The sequence below is a fragment of the Melanerpes formicivorus genome, unplaced genomic scaffold, assembly GCF_026170545.1.
Source record: "Melanerpes formicivorus ecotype bairdi unplaced genomic scaffold, bMelFor1.0.p_v2 SCAF_10, whole genome shotgun sequence".
NCBI classification, from domain to species: Eukaryota; Metazoa; Chordata; class Aves; order Piciformes; family Picidae; genus Melanerpes; species Melanerpes formicivorus.
In genome coordinates, this window is record NW_027142362.1 from 11489345 (window position 1) to 11510490 (window position 21146).

Sequence of the window (21146 nt, forward strand, 5' to 3'; positions counted from 1 at the left end):
AAAATTATATTTACAATACCTGCATAAAACAAAGCCTCCTGTTCTGCAACACTGAAAAAAAAATGCCACAGATCTGATGACAGTGGTGCCTGACACCAGCCTTTAGAGTGTGCAATAATCAACCCAGATTGAAGAGTTTTAAAGATGAAAAGAACAAGAATTAAGTAAATATAATTGCTTGTTTATCAGTGGCTGACTATACTACACAGTTACAATATATTTTTCCATACAAACCTAGAAGGGCAGGGATCCATGTTGCATTCTTTTAGCTTGGGCTTTGGTTTCTTATTTTCTGGGTAGTAATGACAGTAGTGGTCGGGAACAACACGCTTCAGACGAATATCCACACATTCAGCTGAGTTAAGCTGATAACCTAATGCAGAAGCAAACCCAAATTTTAGGAATGAACATAAATTAAAGCAGTTTTATACCTCCCTCCAGAAAAGGTGAATTAATTGAATTAATTTCCTGTGTTACTCTTTGGTTTGTTTTTAAGCAAGGAAACACTGCATGAGATCTTCACTTGAAGCAATTCAGCATAGCAATTCTTTTAACCTCTTTTAACATTAGTGAGACTCTGACACATTATTTTAATAATAATATAAATATAAAGGCATACATATTTTTGTGATGTGGGAATACATGTACTGGAGCAGCTCACCTGTCACAGAGGCAATCCTACAAAGTCATATGCTTCTACTACACATTCCACAATTTGTAACTGTCCTGCCCCAAGAAGGAGTTACCATGTGTGCTAGGGAGCTGTATTACACGGTCATGCATGCTAAAAAAACCCCAAACAACAGCTTAGAAAGCCAGAGGAATTGAAGATCAGATCCAAAAAACATTGCTAAGTTAATCTAGAAAACCAAGAAATAGTTTCAAGAACATTCCTAGCTGAAGAGCCAACAAAAGAAAATCTGAAGTAACTACTCAGTGGAAAGAAAATGGGAAAAAAAGAAAAATCTGTGTGGATACTAGTTACTAGAAGTTTTACAAACCAGCAGGCTGCTTTTTTGGATAGGAAAACAAAAGATGCATTCTAAAGAGGTGACCTGGCCTTAAACTGAGGAGATGAGCAGGACGTTGTCACATGTGTAAACAAAAAAGTTTGAAACCACAAGAATTACCATACAAACAGAGTCAATAAACTAACAGCAGAAATCCCAGTGTCTGCTGCAAATGCTAATTATCATTCATTGATGGCTTCGTTTATATGTCTGTTGGCAGATTCAAAGTGTCATCGTGCAAGAGAGTGATAATCATAAAGAATTTGGCAGTTCCAGTGCTCAAAGCATGTATGTTCCAGTTCTTGTAGATACTGAAAGGAACCAAAAGATATGCCACTTGCAAATAAGATAAACACAATTTTTAAACATTATTGCTCATTGAAGCTTGACTGTGCTTTCCAAGATGCCCATTACACTCCCCTTATCCACACATGGAGATTACAGAAGTAAATGTAGAAGTAGCATCCAAATAAGGAATGGTGGTGCACTGATTCCAAGTCTGTGTTGTGAGGAACTTTTATCTTTTACTGCCAGTAAAGGATGCCAAACAGACAATGTGGATACTAATTCTGCTTTATGATAACAGGTTTAAGCCAGGCAGCTGCAATACAACTCCCCTGCATACCTCAGTAATAGGCCATTCAGCACAACTACTTTCATGGGTAAGCAACTGAGCATGATGAGTTTCTGTGCTTTAGTTACCGGCCTCTCTCATTACTGCCATCAAGAGTGTTGAGCCCTGTTGATAGATACCACTTTCATATTGCAGACGTGCAGCTATAGGCCATTACTTAGGTACAGCTAATTTCAAAAAGACTGAAATGTAGCTATAATTTTCAAGCCATAACACTAGCTATAATTTTCAAGCCATAATACCAGTTTGAGTAAGGCTGGATTTAGGCTGATAACACTGAAGGTAAATAAATCCCCTGAGTTATCCATTGTTTACAGGCAGTCCTCAAACATAACTGTGATGCCTCCCTTGTCAATAGAGGTTAGAGAAAAATTCCAACAACCCAGCGCAATGGATTCACCAGAGGATATGTGCTGTCACTCACAGTTCCAGCAAGAATCACACTTCCTAAGGCCAAGTACCTTATAAGATGCAGCAGTTTCCTGTGGGACTACATACTATACACAGATATTGTCTGCATTTCAGATTAAAGTGAGGTGCAAGTGCCAAAATGGATGGTCCATAAAAAGATCCCTAGACTCTGCTTGTGCTTTAAACATCTTTTATTCTTGTTACTTGTGTAATTATTTAAACCACATTTGTACTCTCAAAGGAAATACACCAGTATCACTAGTATCCAGTCTGTTTTTCTGGTGACCTGAGTAATGCTAGCTGGACTGAAATAGCTATCTACAATGTCAAACCCTCCTCCTAACATGAGGTCACACTCTGCAGAAGCAGACATGACACGTAATGGGCTGGACTGGAGGAGTAGTAGTAGCAGAGCTGAGCTGCAGTTCATCTAGCCATTGTATCATCTGTAGGGCTTTAATCAGGATTAGACACTACGGTATACAACTTGCTGTTCTAACTACCATCAGGACTAAATTCCTCAAATCAGACAACCAAAGGCATTGCTAGTAGCTGTTCCTTAAGTTCTGTTTTCTTTGCTTTCTGTGTAACTAATTTCTAAACTAAGTGTTCTAAAACTCTCCCTTATGTCTACCTACTGTGGCCAGAATTGTATTCTTCTTTCATCTCTTGATTATTATTATTTTAATATCTTGTTGCATTTCTTTGTTTACTTTCCCAAAATACCCTTTTTGAATTGTCATTTTCTACTTTGAATGTCCTATCTTTACTTCTTGGTCAAAGTTCTTACTCAAACAATCATTCCTTATGGAATAAAATTACTTCCAGTACTATAAGGTATAAAAAACCCTATGCTCACACTAACTTGACCAACTTACCTGCTATTCTGCCATTTATTTTTTCTGAAGAACCACCAGTGTGCAAAGAAACATGAACATTTAATCAATAGAAATGCAGAATGAAGGTTGTAAATCACCTACTTTTAATCTTCAGCTGTAAATACTCCTAAAGAATTGCCATTACTTACCTCCTCCACATGTTACTGTGCAGGGGAAGAACTCTGTTTGTCTCCACTGATGACTGATGGGTTGATAGAAAAAGAACTGAACCACACTCTCCTTTGATCCAGAGTACCTGGTCTGAAGAAATTTTCATTACAACACATGTGTATCTTGTACTCCTCTTTTCATGTCATTTCAAAGCATAATTCATATATAACAGCAGTGCAACAGGTAATATTATATAGGCATAACATTTTTATAAGGTATAGTGTACAAACTTAATATTGCAACAGCCAAACACTTGTAAGATGCTTTGTTGTTCAAATTATTCAATGCAACCTGACTATCTGAACACCTGCCCTAGAGTGGCAAAGTTCCTAATTAATTGTATTATTCTGTCTTATCGCTTGGTTAGCAGACTTTTTAAATTTGCTGGAAGGAAAAGTCTTTAATTGACTAAGTCTAAGCACACTGGTTCTCCTTCAGGCAAGTCTAAGTGCACATGTGGTGCTGGAGATGCAAAAAACACCAAACACCTAACGAAAGTCTATTCCTACACCATGACAGATAAAGCCAAGTGGTGTGACAATACTGAAACATCTGTCATTTCCAAGGGAAAACTGTATAACGACCGCCCTTTGGCAACCAAATATTGGTAAGTTTCTACACCTAAATATCTGCATGTATGATGCAAGCCATGGCTATTTTATCTGAGTAGAAGAGAAACTTAAAAGCATTAGAAATGGTCAGGAGTTGGAATAGCAGTGTCTGAGGGAGACTTCAGGATGCTGGTGGAAGCAATCCTCAGATTCAGTAGGTGGCAGGCTTCAGTTGGATTAACACCCACCCACAGCCCAGCATCACCCTCTCACTCTGTCAGTAATACTTAAAACAAAAGCTCTGGAAATTTTTACCACTGAAGACACTGTGGTACTTTCCACTACAGCAAAGACCTTGCAACATTTTAATCTGGATACACTTAGCATAAATCATCTCTGGACTGTATTTAGGTTTCCTCATTTGCTAGCTACAACCTGATGGACCATCACCTACTCCGTTGCACATAATTGCAGTATCTTTGTAGATTTGTACACAGACACATCCCACCTTGATAATGAAATCTGCTCCAAGAGGTCCCTGGATCTTTATGATTTCCCTGTCTGTACTCTTCTGAAATTCAACAGTTGTATTTTCTATGACAAATGTTCCAGGAGCATTGAAGCTGTGCTCTCCCGTGTCTCCTTGCAGTGTCTTTGACTCTATAACTACAAAAGAAACACAGAATTAGTAAACTGTTAAACCAGAGGGTTTTTTATTTCCAAGGAAGTCAGAAAATAATGTTAATGACTTTGCCTTGTAACGGCCATATATGTACATTAAAAAAACCACACAGAATACTTGTCATGAATATTAGCTGTTTCACATTAAAGGGTGATACATAATTGCATGACATGCCAGCACAGGAATATCTGCCTGAACACACTGTTCTTTCATACCAGAACCAATTCTGAGACAGTTTTTCTTACACCAAGTGCTCTATATAGTTATAAAGCAATAGATTGAGCAGGACAAGCTGAAAGAAACTCAAACCAAATAGAATCAATACACAGAAAAATAACTCATACTTCCATGCAACTCAAAAGCATAGCAACATCAGTCTCTAGAGAATCCTGAATGGTGTCAAACTCACCAAACACTCACCACAATACCTGCATCACTTCATGCATTCCAGAGGTCATTAACTCAACTTTGAATATGTCCCATGTGAGCAAAAAGCACACAGGAGGTGGGTAGCTGCAGCACTGCCAGATGGATGTCCCTTCCTCAGAACAGGTGGTGATGAAAACCCTTTTTCAGCTGTTCTGCACTCCTTGGAAACAGATTAAACTAACAGCCCACAACCTCCAGAAGACAGATGAGGCATTTTAGGACTGACTCACTTCCAGCAAACTGACTGAACTATAGTACACAAAGCTAAAGGAAGACATTCATAATAAAGGTAGAATTTTGGGCTCTGTATAACACAGCATACAGGCACAGCAAGGTACATGACTTGAAATACACTTGTCTGGTTACAGAGCAGCACATGAGAAAAGAATCTCCTATGAGCTCCAAGATAGCTAAAAGGAACTTTCTGATGAGCCATGAATACCCTCTTTCTCCTACTAACTAGCCTTTTTTCAGTACTTTAAACAGAATTAACTAATTCAGGCTAGATAATTAAGGTTAAGAGCGTCTGGGTTTACCTGTACCAAAAACATACTCTGAATGCTGTAGTCCATCATCACTGTTTTATTTCCTCAGATCTTTTAAAACACAAAAGTGTTCTAGAGCATCCTCAGCCGAAAGAGTAAGGAAATTCTGGAAGAAATTAATTTCCTTGAAAAGGTACCAACCTTAGCCCAAGTTTCTAAGCCTTATGCTCATAGGTATAACAGCTCACACACATGGAAGTTTAAGGAAGGGTAAATTTCTAGAAAATTACTTTATGTTGATCAAAGAGGAGGAATCTAGTGCTGAATCCAATGTACTTTGTCAAAGAGGAAAAATGAATCTCTAGGACTCAGAGTGACCCATTGTTCAATGTGTTTCCATTAGGAACAAAGAAACAAACAAATCACAGAAAAAAAACAACAAGTATTTAGACCATTACTCCACATTTTTGTTTATCCCTTCTACAAAAATTTTCTTTCCTGACTGCATTACAAAATAACCTTTTAAATATCCAGAAGTCAGCATTCTTGGGTTAAGCTTCTGCATGTCTTGACCTCAAATATTGCTTAACAGTAAGTATTAATGCATGGTGTCTGTTATTCTGTCATTTTGTTGAGTAAGAGTCCGATCAGCAAATATCAAGGTCTTCTAATTCCACATAATGTGAGCAGGATCCTCAGAAGCACAGGTCCCCTTGAAACTAGTGTTTAAGATTGCAAAGGAAGACATCTGGCTGTTGCAAGAAGATGCTAAAGATGTTGATTTGGTGACCTGAGCTGCATTACTTGATGGTCTTTATGCTAATTTGCTCAATTGAAAGAAAAAGTATGTTTTTGTAAGCACAATGCAAGGATATTGTTCAGCAACTGACAACACAACTCACTGAGCACTGACATACATTTATGCTAGAGCTACATTAGATTTGAATCCAAAGCATGTGTTTATTTGCAAGGTCCAGCTAAACAGTGATAGCCTGTATTTCTGGAGGTCATGTCAGTGAAGCTTAGAACAGCTGCTCAGATTTTCCCAGAAGTGTATCACACAGGGAGATGAAGAGCCATTCCACAGCACAACAGCTATGATGCAATATATTCCTGTTCAGTAGTACCTAATGCTGACCATTGCTGGCTTCTCGAACAGAATGAAACCAAGCATCTAGTAAATGTAACACACATGTAATACAGTAATTCCTATTAGGGAGCAGTTTCCCCCTAAAAAAACCCTATTTTATTGATTTCGGAGCAGCCATTGGGAAAGAAGCTTTCACCAACTGGCTTACTGGCAAGGTTTAGAAATAATTCATCAAGTATCTACTAGTTCTGCAGGGTCCTGTAATCCTGGAGAACTAGGAAATTTAACTTCAGGAGTAAGCTCCTCCATCCTAAGTAAGGGGAATAGTTCCTTGAGGTCTTTAGGACTCCAGATGCAGAGAGTGATAAGGACAAGGAATTCTCTTGAGTGCTTACCTGATTATGTGCCTAATCAGATAATTACTTGTGCCAATGACCTACAACTGTCTATCTTTGTGGTACTTCCCTTACCTTACTGAAAAAGAGAGCCTTTTCTCCAGGGAAATGCCTTGTGCAGCACGTGGATGAAAGATGTATTGCAAAGGCCTCCCACACTCTCAAGGTCAGGCAGTAGAGCAGTGTGGCATGGCAAACTCACTGCAGATACAGTGTAGAGAGATGCATGGAAGAATTTTCAGGGAAATAGCTCCTGTTTCAAGAGCAAGATGCAAATTACATTGCTACCAAAACCCCCTTTCCATCCCCCCCCCCCCCCCGTGATTAATTTGTAGATGGCAGGATACAAGGTCCAAAATAAAGCACATATTCTTTTCAAAATGCAAGAAAAAATGTCTTCCTCCTAGCATCTGTCAAAAGACAAAGCACTGCATAGATGTATAGCTAAATACTGCCAAGTAATGCAAACCACTGTAAGTGGAGAAATTGACATAAAGGGGGAAAAGTTTCAGTTCCTTTTAGTGAAGTTTAACCTCCCTCAGTTCATGACCTCAGTTATCTAGTATTAGCCACTTGTAAAAATATTAGCTTCTGGTTTTCCTTATTCTTCTGCTGGAGGATTAATTTCAAGGAACTTACGTCTTTCTTTTTATTCTAATGCTCTCAAAACAACTGCCAGAAAAGCCGTAATATAGTTCGAATCAAAACCAATACACTGAGACATTTTATTCCTAACTATTTTTGTACTAATTACCTGGTTATTTTCCACCAAATCATTCACAAAACCCAGGCAGACAGAATGGACAAGTAAAACCTATCGTAAAAAACCCGAAGTAACACCTTTGCTCCCCGATGAAGCTGTTGCTGGTCTTAGAGGGTACACACACCAACAAAATACTTACTCTTACCAGCTAGAAAGAAATACAGCCTTTCCAAAACACAAAGCTGCTGACTTAAAAACTGTTCAGAGCATTTCTTTGTTTCAGCCCTCTTATGCATACATCTCCAAACACATTTCCATTTTTTATTAATCCAGCAGCTGTGCTCCCCTGGAACAAGTGCAGATTATAAAGCCCAGGATGAAGCACAAAAGAACACAAGATAAAGGGAAAAATGCCAGACATTCGAGTGCTCCTCAAGCATTTGCTATCACTGCTGACTTGAGTTGAAGTGCAAACATTTACTGGCAACAGGAGGCAGTATAAAATTTAACAATAAGTAGTCCCTGCTCCACCTGTTAAATTTGACTCCTTGCAAGCCAGGAAGAACACCCCTGATAAATGGAGTCATACCAGCACATATGCACACAGAAATCCATGAAACTGCAAACCAAAGATCACTTGATACTTTCTGTCGAGTGACACACATAGTCAGAAAGGTGGACAAGTGCATTGTCCCAAAGCATCAGTTATTGAAGATCTGTGTACAAAGACAGAAGCAATTTCACCTCCCTCCTCCTCACAACAGCTTTCACTTGTTTTTCACCTCTGTCATTTTAATTTTAGGTAACAAATGTCTAAATCCTCACAGATTTGCAAACAGATGTGCTAGAGGAAGTGGTTAAAGGAACATTTCATAATTTTCATCCAGCTAGAGAACTAGCCAAAGGTAATGCCAAGCCACAGCTTCTTTATGGAACCACCCTGGGTAGGAAGCCAGGAGCACTCTGTACTCAGTTACCAAGCTGCTGATGCATTCCTCAGGAGCTTTCCAGAAATCCCCCAGGAGCCACTGAATCTCGTACTTTTTCCTCCTATAAAGCTAAAACAACAACTTCCTTCTGCAAAACTACTTCAGAAAGACAAAGACTCCTGATATAAACAGGTCAAGATCACTCTTTCATATATGCTTTGTGACAGTTTTACATTAATATTATTTATTTCAAGATAAGGTCAGGTTTTTACATGGTTGATACGTTATACCTAGAAGTTATTGTTACTCTGGAGCCGCTCTAAGCAGAAGTCTTATTCAATACTTTTTCTTTGAAAGAAAATGACTACATATTCTTCAAAGCAAACAAACAGATAAGCAATTTTCAACTAAAATGCATTTCTATCTTCAATTTACAGTAGAAGTCCTTTTTGTTTCTCTCATTCAGTCTTCCACTTTTACTATACAAAAATGTTAAATGAATGTTTCATTTCATTGCTTGTATGGCAGCCCCATTTATCATTGAAACTATTAGTTCTTTAGGTAAAGTAGGCCTATAGGTAAGAAATTATGAGATAGTATCATCAGCCTGATTAAAAATGTTAGGAAACAAATGTTTAACAGAATAGCAAACTGCTCCTCATAGATGGTATGTATTGAGGAAAAGTATCAGAAGGAAACAGGACTTCTATAGTTTATCTATTTTGTTTACCCTGCCTCATTTTTACCTAGATTACTTTTCCATCAACACTGCTCACTGGCCAAGTGTGACTTCAGCTGGGCTTTTCACACTATCTCAGATTCTTCAACAGAAATCTGGTGCTGGGTTATACAGGGGCTACTGATCCCACACATAATGCTTTGAAAGTAATTTTGATGTAATTGTTTGCAGGCAGTTTTAGATCCTTTATGCAAGATTTGGTTTAAATAAATTGAGAAATCACCAACATGTATACTCTTTCTTTTCTAAAGCAGACTTCCACCCTTCTGTAGGACTATCTCCAGGCTGCATATGAAAGATGGGAAGAGGAATTAAGGTCACAATCTTACCCATAATTCCAAAGTTTGAATGAACTCAGATATGAGGCTTTGTTTTTACCTTCTGCCTATGAATAAATACATAAAACAGCTCAGTCATACCAAGGTGTGCTGGTCCTTTTAAGGTAATTCTCACACTGCGACTCCCATGTGGTACAGCAATCACGGTTTCTTCCCCTAGGAAAATGAAATAACTGTTTTAGACATTATCTTGCATCAGGGAATTTGCACATCACATAACTAGACTGAAAACTGTCAAATGTGTCTAAGAAAATATTTAGCAGGTTTCCCAATTTTTCTATTAAAAATAATCATATGTTACTTTATTAAGTACAGTCTACTGACTCTGTCTGCTATGCTATGCAACTCTTATGACCTACGAATGGACTTGTAAATCTTTCTTGCTATTGGAAAATTATTTGCTATTAACAAAAACTACTGAGATGTCAGTAGTGTATTAGGAACATATTTATACTCTGTTGTCCTAGTTTTATTTCCTAATCACTGAATTGACATAAGGAATCTGCTAAGTAGTACTTCCCTCTTACAAAAATCTGCAGCTGCTCAGTCTCACTTTGCCCACACCTCATTTCCTGATGCAGGTCACAGCTTTAATAAGTGGTAAGACTTACAGGAAATAAATCATCTACTTAACACTAACCCTTAACCAATTACAGACCAGTTAAGAGCAAATATATATTAACTATAATGTGTATGTTATAACAGAATGTCTGCATCTAACTTACCATATAAGATCATTCCTTCCAGTAAGTGCCTCAATTTAAAATTAACTATAAACTAAACCAGGCCTGAACAGGACTTGTCAATACAACACAGCTTTTGGCTGCCTGAAGGTTTCTTCATATATAAATGTACAACACACTTACTTCAGTCCACCTTACAAAGGCAAAAAGTTATTACTTTCCATTTCAAATGTAGGAAATCTGTGATTTGCCCAAGCAAACCGAGTTAACAGTCAAATCATCAGACCAGTCTTTCAAGCCAACAAAAGCAGTGCTCTCAGAAGAGGGTATGCAAAGTGTATGACAGGGATATCCACAAAAGGATGAGAGAAGTGTCTAAACAAAGTGCCAACGTACTGTCTCCTATTTCTATCAGGGCCCGGCTGCCAATCTTTTGAGGCTGGATGTGCAAACATGGACCCTTTGCAGGTACACCCTGCAGAGGATGCTCAGACTTTCAAAACTTGCCTGAACATGTTCCTGTACAACCTGATCTAGGCAATCTGTGTTAGCAGGGGAGGTGGACTGGAAGATCTCCAGAGATCTCTTCCCAGCCCTACCATTCTGTGATTCTACAGCATTAACACACATTTAGGGGCTGGTATGGAGGAAGTTCAGTTTTGTAAACTCAGAAAGTAACAGAGGTCAGTAATATATTTGCTCCATACAATATTTAAAGGAAGAGTATTTGAGTTTAGTTTTAACTAAAAAATAGTTGAAGAATGTTTCTTACCACTTTAAACTGGATCCTTTTATAGTAGATGATAAATTATCAGCTTCTGCTTTACATCTCCTTAGCATAAGTATGAAATCCTGCCAAATGTTCAGGAAACTTCAAGCAAATACTGCAATTATTTTTTTCTGAAATAAACACCTTCTTAGGTTACAGTTTTTATATCGCCAATTTCTAGGAAGGTCATTTAAATATATGAATTTATTTTGGATGTAATAAAATATGATCTTTATTAATTTCATACTTGGGTATTCCACCAGAGTGCAAAATACTACAGCAAGAACAATAATACAGTTAAGGAGCCCTGGAAAAAACATTAACTACTGAACCACTTAATATCTTTTTGCATCTTGTTTTTTCATCAGGCGAATTGCTAGAGATAGCCAGAAGGTAGTAGATGTGTGTATCTTTAAAGTAAGGAAATAACTACTGAATTCATATGTGCTCTACAGTATGGAGAGAAAGCAGGTTTGAGGGGCCCATCTGTCCCTGTTTGGTCAGGAATCATATCCCATCTTGACAACCAACCAGCAGTTGCAGCACAAAACCTCAAATAAGAGTCTGATTCGAACCAGTTCTGAACACAAGCAACTGCTGTTTTGAAGTGCAACCAGGGCGCCCTGCGCTGAACGGAGGAGGTCCAGATTTGCAGATGTGCAGAGATGTGTAAGACTGCTCCTCTTGAGAACAACCAGGGTCATTCTGCTGTTCTTATTCCACCTCCTTATAGCAAGTTCCACTCGCCTTGGCAGGCCCTGTTGATCCCTTTTCAGGATGCTTCACATTCCTTTAGCGCTACTACAGACATTCCACCCTCACCGAGGCACTCTCTGATATGGTCCAAAAGTCTCATGGGGGTGCTAAATTTGGTGTTTCTCTGTGGCGGAGACAATATTACCAAAGTATTTTATTTGCATTAGAGGAGATGACTGAATTCACCACCACAGCAATGTTCAAGCTCGGCAGCCCCACAGACCTGTCAAGCAGTCTGATAGCAGGAATTCTTGTCATTTGACTGAGATGATGATGACCTAGGGCCATCTTTCCATGAAATGAAGTAAATTATAGGAGGGGGGACATTAAGGAAAAAGAAAAGGAGAGAGAGAGAGAGAGAGAGAGAGAGAGAGAGAGTAGAAAGATTCCTGGAATTCCAAACTTAGATGAGGAATTGAAAGAAAATGGGAGAGAGCAGACCTAAGGGACTCCACCTTCTCCTGAAGACAGCTAGGGACTCCACCTTCTCCTGAAGACAGCTCAGCTTTAACCTCCTATGAAACACTAGTTAAGATTGTCCAGGTCTGTCTCCAAAACTATATTCCAAAGGTCTCTGATTCTCAGTTGAAGCATATAATTAATATTCTTAAAGCAACGCAAGGCCCTGTAAACCCATTTAAAAATGGTTATGCTGTACATTTCCCATTAAATCAGTAGGATCCACACTGTTAAAAGCAGTGAACTCATATAAAAACACAGGGCAAAACTGCTATTCTGAAATCTGTACTTAGAATTTCCAATTATCTTTCCCTATACTCTTTCTTATCCATATACTATTTATGGATATTCAAAAATTAATTGCAGATCTTTGTCTAAGGCTGAAAATAAATAAAGCTCAGCTTAAAAACCAGAAATCAGCAAGATACTACACTGCTTCCACTGTAATGATTCCCAGAGGCACATGGGTCACCTTGCTGCAACACCTGCTTGAAATGGGCTTTCTGCTCTTACCAGGGACTCTCTCAGCAAATGTCTGCGCACACACTACATGCAGCACTTGCTGATTAAGCTCCTGGATTGCTTTTACTTTAGATAGCAAGGTTTGATCCTGTTTCTATGGTGTTAATGTGGATTTAGATTTTGGATTTCAATGAGAGCAAGATCAGACTCCCTGCTATGGTAAGACTGGGAGCTAATCCCCAGGATCAAAATAAAGGAGCCACATTCCTGAGCTCAATCCAATTCAGCAGGTTTTATTTATTTTTCCATGTGGGCCATGGTGGACCCATTTACTATTTTACATATGGGCCAGTTGGGATTTTTCCCTCTCTCCTCTTACAGCAGGAGAGAGAGATTATTTCAGGCCTATAAAAACTGTTTCTTCCCCTGTATTTGCTCAGCACTTATCTGCTGGTCCTCTGCTTCTGACTGAAGATCTATGTGCTCTCAAAATACGAAGAACAATAGTCCAGGCACGACCAATAGGACATGGGATCTCAAAAACTCCAAATATCTTATTGCAGTGGCTTCCCTGATCCACTATAACGCTAGGCTTAATTTCAGAAGACATTGGTGCTGGAATATGTGCTGACCTACCTAATGAGAAGAAACTGTGCAAAGCCAAAGCCAAACATATACTCTTTAAGATACACCTGAACTAGATAGATATGGGATGCTGAAAGCAGTAGTTACATATCCTGACCCTAAAAGTCACCCCACAAAATCTGCACAGGCATATCCCTTCTGTCCTTAAGTCCTTCCCACTCTCCTGCACCTCCATCTTTCTGTCCACTGGTCTTATGACTCAAGGCTGTCTTTTCATCTGAGAATGACACTACTTTGCATTGTTGAGTAATTATTTCTAAGACATGGTAACCTGCTTTAGAGACAGTTTAGTCTCAACTCATTTTATTTAACAAACTTCTTTACTTTTGGACACCTCTCCTAAAACTTGTATGCACTGGAGAAAATGTGCAAAGACACAAAGTAAGCAGCCCAGCAAGAAAATGGAACTCAAGAAAAAGCAGTATGAAATCAGTAGTGAAAAAGACAACGCAGGAATTTCTCCATGTAAGACAAAAGAGATCCAGAAAATAAAGGAGGCAGCTTCATGATACCTGTAACAGCCCTCCCAAGGTACAACAACAAAACTAAATGGAACTGTAGACTGAAACAGGTGGTGCTAAAGACCCAATATACACACTACATACACTGCAGGTGTTTCACTTTGGACTAACTCTAGTTTGATCCCCATGGACTGCCTGTTCAGTAGCTGCTGGAGAATATTGGGTGGTTTTCTTGGGGACATCTTGCAGTCTAGCTTCAACCAAAAAGACAGCATTTATGCTCTCTAACGCCACTCCATGATCTGAACTGATGAGCAGTATGTTAAGACCACAATGAAATTTGCTTCGAAAAACATATTCCTTATCCAAACTGAAAAGCTAATGTACTGGCATCCTATCCCTCCCCATACACAGTTTCCCTGCCAAATCAGTCCCAGTTCCCTCTCTTGGCTCTACATACAGCTGATTTTCTCCCTTCCTCTCTGAGTTTCTCTGACTCCATCTCCCAACCCAGATTCTGTATCTAATCTCAGTCTTCCACTCTTCCTCTTTTTCCTTGACCCAATGAATCTGTACAGCCAGTCCTAGCTCAGTCCTCCCTCTCACATCTCTTCCCTTCCCTGTATGAACGAATGTAAATTTTTTCCTGTTCAATTAGTCTCATCTTTTCTTTTCCTCATGTGGTCTCATCACTCTCAGCCATAAGTATGAAGTTCAGAACAGTCAGAAGCTCTCCAGAAAACCTTTCTGTAATGCCTGAATGTGAGGCAAGAGACATCACAGGTAGCATCTCATGGTACCCAATCTACATTGCAGCAAAGTACAAAGCAAGAGCAACCTCAAAGATGCTTTTTAATACCATAGCTCTGCAAAAGTAACATTTTAATTGATTCCAAGGAGATTGCATGCATATGATCTGCTTGTAGCTAGGACCAGTAACCAGATGAAGAACACCTGAAAAATCTGGTTTTCAGAAATACAAGATTTTACCATCTAAGAAGCCTGTACAGAGCCTGAAGAGAAAGGGTTTATGTGGGTTTGGTGTGTTGGTTTTTTGTTGTTAGGATTTGTTTGGGTTTGTTGGTTGCTTTTTTTTCCTTTGGGGGTTGGGGTGGTTTTATGTTCTTTTTGTGTGTGTGTGTGTTTTTGTTTGTTGGTTTGGTTGGTTTTTTGGATATTTTTGGTTGTTTGGGTTTTGGGGTTTGTTTTGGTTTGGGTTTTTTGTGGTTGTTTCATGTTTGTTTGTTTGTGTGGTTTGGTTTTTTGCTGGTTTGATTTTAAGGGTTGTAGCAAAATATACGTTGATGTTCACAGACACTGCAAAATACTTGTCTATGACCAGAAGATCATTGCCTGCCAAATTTCAAATCCCTTACCCCTGATCAAGTCCAACAATGGGGGAAGTTAAGGCATATTAAAGAAAAAGTTTCAGGAATGTTTTGACAGTGGGAAACAATATGTTTTTCTCTGCTGTGTCCTTGGAATATGCTGAGTTGTTTTGGCTGAATTTTCTCCAAAACATTCAGCACCTGGCATGGAAAGTTTCTGACCCAACTGTTGAATCTTGGCAAAAAATCATTAGTATGAAGTAAAGTATCAGGCAAGGGGGGCTATTAGCTCCATGTATATTGGTTTGAAACATGGAAAAAGTTGCAAGGTAGCAAGTTGCCACAAAACCGAGCAGGTGATGATACTGAACAAGGAAATTTGCAAAAGGCCTCTGTTTAGATAAATGACCAAAGTGTGCTTGGGGATGATGACATACAAACCATGTGACAATTGTAAGTTACAGAAGTGCCAACGGAAATAACATGCATGGCAAGAAAACTCAAAGTTATCAACAGACAAACCTTCTGTGTGAAGCTTTCAGCAACAATTTAAGAAAGGTAAAACTAGCAAGCATCAAACAGTTTGAGAAGCAAATGAAACCAGATTAGGACAAGTCTGTGCCTTCAACTTCACTCCCTGTTAATTTCAAATCCAGCATCTTTTCTTCTTTCCTGGTATCAGAACCAGAACACTTTCCTACCATTTCTTGCCAATAATGGTGCAGAAAGCAGACATCAGGGCCCAATCCTACAATTTTTCCATGGGAACAAAGTGCAGTGGAGTTAATGGGAGTTCCATGCATATCATACCAGAAACATCAGGCCCATGATATCTCATTTCCCAACGGGATGGTACATTTTACAACCTATTACACTTTTTGTTTGAATATCATTAGTCAAACCTTTAATCATTTTACCAGAACATTAGAATCTGGCTTGCTGGCAGAAGTCTACCTTGCTTTGTCTTTCAAAGGCAATTAAGTGTTAGTGGAAAAAATAAAGAACTTTTGAAATGACAGTTTGTTTCATATTTTCAAAACAGTAAGCTTTCTTTCAATGCTGTTTAGCTTTCAGATCAAAGGCATTCATTTTATATAAAAACATACATAAAAAAGAATATACAAGTGAGTCTTTTATGTGAAATAATTTGCTATCAATACCTCATTTTTTTTATTTCTTTCTTTTTTTAAAGGACCAAGATAACAAGGCCCTTTCATTTTTCCTTAAATCTCCTCTTTGGTTCTTGCTTTCCACCTAATTCTTTAATTTGCCTCATTGCACCATAGCATTTACATCCTGCTCACAACCTTACAAGCTCCCTCTTAAATACATGTCTGTCATGTGTTGATATGTAATTTCTCAACACTATGTCTGAAAGGTTGCAAATTAATGTTTTGGAAGATACTGTGTCTCCCTTCACCGACACATCAGCACAAAGAAAACACAGCTTTGTTTTCACATTTCATTCACACAGAGGACAGAACTCCTTCCATGGTTTTGAACAACTGGACCTAAAAAAGACCTTGGCGTTACCATAATACCAAGAAAATAATCAAAAGTTCTGCTTTTAGTAGCATGTGTACTGTTTAGCTCACACGAATGATAATTCATTCATATCATCCAGTCTACCACAGTTCAAGATAGAGCCAAAACTTGATAGAAATGATATTGTTCCCCCAAATGGTCTTTCTTTGTCTTTAAAGAACTTTTCAGAAGGCACTGAATTATGACAGAGAAAACAATGAACCACAAGTATTCTTCATAACCTTGTCAAGGCAATGGGAGACCTTTCACCAAGTGATGTCAGTGGTAGTCAGCTCTTACCTGTGCCAGAACATCACAAATGCAGCGGCATTTTCTGCCACAAAATGACTGTTTCAAAACTAGATCCCTTTTACCACTTTAACTGTGACTCTTTTTATTTCACTTATAACCATCCACCCAGATTTGCCAACCCAGCAAGACTAGTCTGAATTGCCTTAGAACTAATTAGGGCGTTCCCAAGAACATCCAGGAGCATCTCTGTTGCTATAGAGCTGGAATAGACTAATACAATTTGCTTCTGCTCCAGATGACCTCAACATTGGAAAGGGGGAGAGATTTTGTGTGTATACATATTTATCTATCTATAGACACACAAACCAAATACAACTTGGTAAGATTTAAAAAATATTGTTCACTCTTTCCTGCTTCACAACTGCTTGTTCTGTGCAGACCCAAACCTTTGAGTATTTAATAGGACAAAGCGAATGAAAAGTGGTCACTGTGGTAACTCTTTTTCAGCTCACTGTAAACATTCAAGATTTTTGCTCAGTGTTTCATGATGAAAAACTTTACAGATTACCGAGGCACAAATGAAATCTCCACAGGCTGAACTACAACAGTACTGATATACATGCAGCTGTCAAAGGCAGGCAAATTTGAGCTTGGGAGTATTGACTTTAAAAGTACCAAATCATCACCCTGTTGTCCTGTGGCTCTGCATGAAGGTTACAAACCTCAAAAGGTTATATCTCCATGTGGCAAATACATGTGACAAATGCACACTGTCAGTTCAGAAATGAAAAAAGAAAACGTGCAGAAAATATTTCCCATGATTAACACATGGAACATATACTGTGAGACAAGGAGCATCATCTCTGAGGGTGGAAAGCACAAGCGTCAGAGGCAAGTATGTGACAATCCTTGCCTGGGTATCAAAACAGTCAGACTCTTAAGACTAATTCTGACACCACCCCTTTCTTGCATTTTACATACTACTGAGACCTACAGAGTTGCTCACAGTAAGTCAGCAATTATTTTGAGAAAGAATGGTAACATTTCAGTAAGCACACAAAAAAGTATAACTTCTTTTCACCTTGTGCTTTTTGTACCATACATGTAGTTGACTTGCATCTGAAATTCAACTGTCTTTAGACACTTTAAAAAAAAAAAAAAAATAGAAAAAGAAAGAAATAAAAAAAGGCAAAGTTAAGTTGGAAACCAGACACTTTCAATCATGGGCCACAATTTCCATAAAAACATCTATAAGATGTTTCCATAATTTTAAAACACTGCTGCAGCATTACATATATTGCAAGATGAGGATACCCTCTAAAATAAGATGTACATCTTGATGGTTATTCCTGATAGAGTCAATTGAGTAGCTCCATTTAAAAGAAAAAAAAAAAAAAAAAAAAAAAGAAAAGAAAGAAAAAGAAAGGAAAAAAAGAAAGAAAAAGAAAGGGAAAAAAGAAAGAAAAAGAAAGGAAAAAAGAAAGAAAAAGAAAGGAAAAAAGAAAGAAAAAGAAAGGAAAAAAAGAAAGAAAAAATGGAAAAAAAGAAAGAAAAAGAAAGGAAAAAAAGAAAGAAAAAGAAAGGAAAAAAAAGAAAAAGAAAGGAAAAAAAGAAAGAAAAAGAAAGGAAAAAAAAGAAAAAGAAAGGAAAAAAGAAAAAGAAAGGAAAAAAGAAAAAGAAAGGGAAAAAGAAAAAGAAAGGGAAAAAGAAAAAGAAAGGAAAAAAGAAAAAGAAAGGAAAAAAAGAAAAAGAAAGGTAAGAAGGAAAAAGCAAAAAGCATATCTCAAATTCTTTCCTAGCTATACCCTAAATGTGTGGTATCCCTCATGGAATTTCAATAGACTAATCTAGCACAGACTTTAGCATAAGTAGCTTTGGAAAACTGCAAACAAGCATATAGCTAAGAGGTCAGCGCTGCAATACGTATGTAAATATGTAAGCAGAAAACATATTCAAGGACGGATTATCATAGAATCAACTTGCAACCTACTTTTTTCTGGTGAGACATGTGCCTTAGCTTGTCCCCTCACAAGCCTGCACGTTGAACCATCTCCTGCACAGATTCCACAGTTGTCTTCCTTGGCATTGCTCCCAAGTTGTCGATCACAGCCTACTGCCTGCCAACATCAACACCACAGTCAGAAGGAGGGCAAAGCTGTAGTAGACATGCTCAGGTTTCTGGAATTTTATTTATTATGTTTTCCTTTTGATTTTATGAGCTGGCCTCATTCAATCAATGCATATCTTGCTATTTAAGGTTTTAAAAGCACACTGTAATTTCCATGATTTTAAAAGATGAACCACAACAACTGGCACATGAAGCTATTCAAGCATAGGAAGTACATGAATCAGTTTCCCACTGCTTGTGAACAAATCCTATTGAGCGTTACTCTTTCCAACACAAGGGACAACTATATTACTTACAATTTGATTTTCATAATCTGTTTAATTGTGCCTGAGAAAGGATTAATGCAATGAAACAGCCCAAATTAAATATTTAAAGCTTCACAGACAAGCAGCTGCGGGCCGTGCTGATAATCTAATGTTTTGGCCATTCAGAATTTAAGTGGCATTGATATAGATTTCCCGTTTTCCATTTACATCAATGTCAATCACATGCATTTGCTAACCAGATTTTTTTTAAAACTGGATGATTCAGTTATCACTTTTGCTTGTTTCTGAATATGAGACCCGGTCTAGAAAACTTTGCAGTGATCATTACAAAAACACCCAAACTTAAGCGCTGCCAGAAATTCCAAAAGCAAAGCTTTTGAAGTACTGAAAACTTTCCAAATGATAATGAAAACATTTTTCTGGGTTTTCCTTTCTCTTCGTATCAGTGACCTTACAAAAAGCATGGGAGCGAAAATGGGAATCACAGAATAGACAACATAGACTAAAATCACCTTCCTGCTGAAAGGGAGGTAAATATTTGATGACACCTATCTTACCCTTCCAATTTTTTTAAAAGAAATTTGCAGGGAGTATGAAATGCTGAGCAATGTGCTAAAAAGCTCATTTGTTGCTTCACATTTTCTCAAGTCAACCCCATATGATTCTTACATCCACACATCCCTGATAAGTGCGGCTGACTTATCATGGACATACACATTTAGTCAAACTCCAATCTGACAAATGGATAGCAAGCACTCTGGAAATTCACAGTTAAAAGTAGTGCTAAAATTCTGAAATTGGCCAGCACATTGCTCTTCCTATATAAAAATGCTTGGAAGGGGCAGTCTTAGCTGCCAAGATCCACTGCATCTGTACTATGCCAAAACTGACACACGATCCCCTTGGAGAGGTGAGGATCAAGCCTGCACGTAAAAGGCAGGGTTGGATCTTCCAGTCCAAGTTAAAGTACACACGCAGACACACACACACTGCACAAATCATGAGCACCCACAGCCAAACATGGAGAAATCTAATCTTGAAGTTTCACGTGTCCACAGAAATGACAGCAAAGTAGCCCCCCCCATCCCACTCCTGTCCCTATTTTTCCATAGCCATACATCCTGCATTCTCTTAAGAGAAAGGCATTATGGGGGAAAATTTAAGACAGTTCAGCTGAGAGACATGCTGCACTGAACAGCACCTCCTTAATAGAAGGTTCAGATTTACTACAGAATTCTTCATTTAGCAGCAGGAAATAATGTTATTCCTGCAACTGATGGAGGTTCTCATTCTATGTATCCCAGAAAAAAACCAAACCAAACCAAACCAACAAACACCATAAAAAAATAAATAGGTAGCTTAAATGAAGTTATCTAATCTTAAGTGTTACAAAAACCTAGATGTTGGTGTGAAATAAATGAAACACATTGTAAAATCGGACCATCTCAAAATGGATGCTTATTTACTACACAGAAGCTATATGGGAACACTGTTGATAATTTAGGACTGGATTAAAGATTAAAATGTTTTCACTTGAAGATTATTTTTAATATTAGATCTTGGTTCATCACCAAGAATGAATAAAAACACCACTTCAGAAACAGAAACTGACTGGACCACTGTGTGAATCAGAAAGCAAATACAGTTTTGAGAGCTATAGTAACTACAGTCTTGATACATTGACCTTAAACTTGAAAACTCTTTCAATTCCCAGCTCCACAACAGGCTATCTTTTTGGTTTTAAAAATACTTTCTGTTTTTTTTTTAACTCCAGTCTCTGAGAGGACTATAGCTGCAATTCCCCACATCACAGAGATGCTGCAAGAATAACTCTCCTAAAGATTCTGAAATGTTTAGATGGTGCAATGGTGAGGACCATACCAGTAGTTGAGACTGCTATATTTCTCTCAGGTAGACTTTTAAAGTATTTATTGCTCTCCATTGCTTCTTCTGCTCTTACTCATATAA

At 38.1% G+C, this 21146-nt stretch overlaps 1 protein-coding gene across 5 annotated transcripts in view; it reads right to left on the reverse strand.

Annotated features, from left to right (window-relative positions):
- Positions 1 to 21146, reverse strand: part of ADAMTSL3 (ADAMTS like 3) — a 183851-nt gene that overhangs the window by 58764 nt on the left and 103941 nt on the right. For 4 of the 5 annotated variants that reach the window (XM_068143673.1, XM_068143674.1, XM_068143670.1 and 1 more), the window contains exons 7-11: positions 18775 to 18901; positions 9527 to 9601; positions 4164 to 4321; positions 3083 to 3194; positions 235 to 373 (exon numbers count right to left, since the gene is read on the reverse strand). In XM_068143673.1, the coding sequence (XP_067999774.1) occupies positions 235 to 373; positions 3083 to 3194; positions 4164 to 4321; positions 9527 to 9601; positions 18775 to 18901 (611 nt within the window). The remainder of the gene's footprint in view (positions 1 to 234; positions 374 to 3082; positions 3195 to 4163; positions 4322 to 9526; positions 9602 to 18774; positions 18902 to 21146) is intronic. The other variant, XM_068143675.1, reaches the window with a different exon arrangement.